At 35.4% G+C, this 4,316-nt stretch overlaps 1 protein-coding gene across 1 annotated transcript in view; it reads right to left on the bottom strand.

The window, feature by feature from the left end:
- Positions 1-4,316, bottom strand: part of LOC105622484 (neurogenic locus Notch protein) — a 318,234-nt gene that overhangs the window by 162,093 nt on the left and 151,825 nt on the right. The window contains exon 5 of the mRNA XM_012203901.1: positions 668-801. Within this exon, the coding sequence (XP_012059291.1) occupies positions 668-801 (134 nt within the window). The remainder of the gene's footprint in view (positions 1-667; positions 802-4,316) is intronic.

Here is a 4,316-nt window from a genome sequence, read left to right as displayed (position 1 = left end):
GAGAGAGAGAGAGGACTTCTTTTGACCTCCTCTTTCCTCCGTCCCTTCGACGTTTTCTTGGGGCGAGATTACGCGACGGGCGCGAAAGATCCTCTTAAACACGATAAACAGAGTGGAACGCGCGAGAATCTCCGAAAAGACTCTTTCCAAATTCCACGATGAATTATCAGAACACGTTGCAATTAGAGACTTTTGTCCTCTGAAATATTATACGGTGACACAAAGACGAACTTTGGCCATTCCGTGAGAAAAGTCCTCGGAATGGGTTTTTCGGAATTTGAGGTTTCGATAACAGAGGAAAGAATGAAAGTTATTCATTACCGTGTTCTCCGGAAGCGAGCGACAAAGGAGGGAAAAAGAGAAATTCGAGTTACATGTACTTCCACGTAACTGTAACTGATCATAGGCTGTAATATTCTGAAGAGGCTGCAACGGTGGAAATCTTCAAGACGCGTAGATTTTGCTGCTGTCATTCCTGTTACCTTGGACAAGGTAATTCTGACACAGAAGAGAGCGAGATTGGACCGAAAAAGAGCGAAGTACACAAGGAGATCGTACGTATTGATAAGAAAATCATTTCATCTTTCGTGGGATTGGGGGTACGTAGTGCGGTGAGATTCCACAGCACGATACGGGGTATAAAGTAAAAAGTTTGCGCGGTACTCACCTTCAGAGCAAAGGCACTCGTAGTCATGTTCACCGAGCTGATGGCATGAGCCTCCGTTTTCACACGGTGACGGATCACAGGGGATGTAGTCGCTCTCGCAGTTTTGCCCGGTATATCCGCTCGAGCACATACATCTGCAAAACGAAAGCACACTTTAAGAAACTCGAAAGAAGAGAAGAAAGAAGGAGTTTATATAAACCTACTCCAGCTTGTAAACTTTTTTTTTTTTAAATAAGTACACGAAAAGGTTTTGCTGAAATATCTAAAAATTTAACTATTACATACAGATCTGAAAATAATTTAATTGTTTGAATTAGCTGCATAATTATATAGAACGTTCAAACTGATTACTGGAATATCAAAACTTTGTGAAACATTGCTTGTCATCCGTGAGATTCTTATGTAATTATTTTTATAATTTAATAAACTTATTTTCAAATATGTAACTAAATTCGCAGACATTTCAGTAAAATTGTTCTTTCTGTGTAACTGATTTTCCTTATCAGCGTACGAACTGGATATATGTGCAGTGATATCGATTCTCTATGCAACACGAAGAAACGTCGGGTAAGACGACCTAACAATGAAAATACAATTCCATCGATATCGAGTTAATGTGAATGTATGATGATAATCGGAAGAATGTTACACCTCTAATCATCACGCCACCTATCTCGAGTAATTGTAATACCATTCTTTTAAAGAATTGCAACGGGAATATATTGAAAAATACGATAGCTTTGATAAATGAAATGATAAAAATTGTCAAAGATCAAATGTCAAAAGAATTTTATTTTTATATAACAAACAATTAATATATATACTAATATATATTAAATCGATTATACTTAATATAATCATTTTTATTAAAAAAAAAATCTATCACTATTTGCTTTTAAGCAAGTCTTTTCACAAATTAATTATCATTCAGGGTATTCAAATTTTATAAAAGTATTCCTTGAGAATTCTAGGTTTTTTTTCCATGAATTTCATTCAGAATTTCAAGTAAAATTAAAAACATTAGAGACAAAACAAATAATTTGAAAAACTATATATATAAACATAAGTTGTTTACAATGATAAAAAATATAATTTTTATATTTAAAAAAACAAAAGACATAAATAATATTTATAAGTAAACATTCAGACAACACAAAATTCATTTTTTTTTAAACTAGAATTTGTTCCTTAAGTGCATTTACTTTCTTCAGAGCATTTCCTAAGATTCGAATTTAGCTAGTCTTTAAAAAATCGGTAGTGTTTGTATTTAAAGTACCTTTCACTTGTTGACACTCGACTCTTATTTTTAGCATCAAAACAGATAAAAATTAACGAATGTCAAGCATCAATTTTGATCACATGATCTATTTTGACACTAAAAATGAGCATAGAGCTTCAATATGGAAAGGCTTTAGTTGTACAAGTTAGCCAACTTCACTGATTCGCCGAGATAAGACTTAAGATTACAGACTATCGACTCATTGTAGAATCAGCATATGCGAGGTCTACAATAGAGATCTAGTGATTCTAAAATATGAAATCATAAGAACTGACCAATTATAGTCAGTTATTCTGCTCACGTTCGATTGTGATTGGTCAATTTCTTATGATTTCAGACTTTCAGACTTTATATGACCACTACGATTTCTACTGTAGATCACGTATTATCCCTTCACTTGTTAGCATATAAACGGTTGATTGGCTGCTACCTGACATTAAGGTCTAGTCAAATTTGCAATTTATTTATTAAAAAATAGTCAAAGAAATGATTTTGTCAAATAAAATAGAATTTAAATTAAAAAATGGAATTCGAAAAATTTCCCTTTCAACAAAACAACAATTGACAATTTCAACAAAATTTCATGAGAATTCCAAGTTTTTTCCGGTAAAGGACATCCTGTCGTTACATGATATTTACAATAATAATTATAATGTAAAATAGATTGAAATAATAACTAAAATATATATGATCATTTATATAATATAATTCATGTTGTATGCACTGAGAAAAAATGTATTTTAATAAATATTTGCTTGAATAATATCAACTTAACGTTGACTTACGATAAATAAATACATATTTATTAAATACGAAACAAAAAAGTAACAATTAAAATCAAATTAATAGTTACCAGAAAAATATGTGTTTACATTTAATAGTAAATATTCAGCTTGTACAATTAAAACAAATATTTATTAAGACTTAGTACATTTTTTCTTGTGACGTGAATAGTAGATATTAATATTACGAATCAGTAAAGTAAATATAGCACAAATGGTAAGCATATATTTTAAATATTATTATTAATATTATGATAGGATTAATTTAAGTTCAAGTTATTTCACAATTAATATTTCAAATTGCGAATATTTATCTCTCCATCCCTTTTATCCACAGATGTTTATAATTTGTTTACATCTCGTTGCCTGTTTCTAAACAGCTTGCCTCAGAATTATGATACTCTTACATCAGTCCACATTCGTAAAAAAATACATTCGTAATAACATCTCTGATTTTATTTCATTTTATGAGAGCAGCGAAATATTTTATCCGCTGCGCAAACATACCTTGAACTCGCGACGAGCAGTAATAGCAGAAACACGCGGGTGAGATTCATTTTTGCTCGCAATCGATGCCCACGAACGGTCGCAATGATAGAACGTAATCCTCATATTTCGATGAAGAAAGCCTGGGCCGCGAGTGTTCACTTCATTCTCAAAGAACAAAGATCACTGGCGGGTGGTCCGGGCGCTTCTCACACGCCCACCCTGCTGTTCTTCGTTTCACAACAAGACGTAACACACCTGTACAACACTTGACAGCACTGATATCCTTCACTTTAATAATTACGTATAACCTTTCACACAGTTCACTATCGCACTGCCTTCATGCCACACGTGAGAGCGTAATCCAACTCGATCATCACAATGTAAACAAGACCACGAAGAAGAAGAAACAATCCCACAGATATTATTCGACCGTTGTGATAAATAATAAAATAATTTCAATCGACGAATGTCGACGACAGAGCGGTGAAAATTAAGAAGAAAATTCGTATAACAGTTCGTACAGATTGACTGTGTCACACAGCCGATTGATTTTTCCAATTTAAATCTACTTGTAATTGAATTATCCCGCAACGCACTGATATATAATATTCGCACGATGCGTCCCGGTAATGTAATAAAAATAAAAATCTGCGGGGGGAATATCACACCGCGGCCGAGGTTATCTCGGAGCGGAACTTCCCCTTCGTTCGCGGCACGACGCCAGCAAGCCGTCCGGCGTTCTCCTTTTCATCGTTCCCGCGCTACCTCGTCTCACATCCGGCACGCATCTCCTTCGCTCGGAGGTGAGAGAAATCCCTTCCAGCAGTTCCAGCTCGCGCGAGGATATAACGGAGGGCGGCTTTCGAAGGACGAACACACTTTTCTTCCCCCCGTAGGTATCTCGTATACGCCACCCTGTCGATTCTTCGCAGCGCGTCGCCACCTGTCAGCACGCGACCACCACGCGACCACGTTCGTCCTCTCGCGATCCTCCCGTTTTCCAATTCCCGCTGAAAGCTGCCTTTAATGCTGCTGATCCGCTTCACATTTATTTATATACCACGCCACTAAAATCGAAGTGTATCTCTCTCTCTCTCTC

Source organism: Atta cephalotes (genome assembly GCF_000143395.1).
Source record: "Atta cephalotes unplaced genomic scaffold scaffold00045, whole genome shotgun sequence".
NCBI lineage: Eukaryota > Metazoa > Arthropoda > Insecta > Hymenoptera > Formicidae > Atta > Atta cephalotes.
Note: the sequence above shows the minus strand (reverse complement) of the source record. Positions and strands in the feature narration are given on the sequence as shown.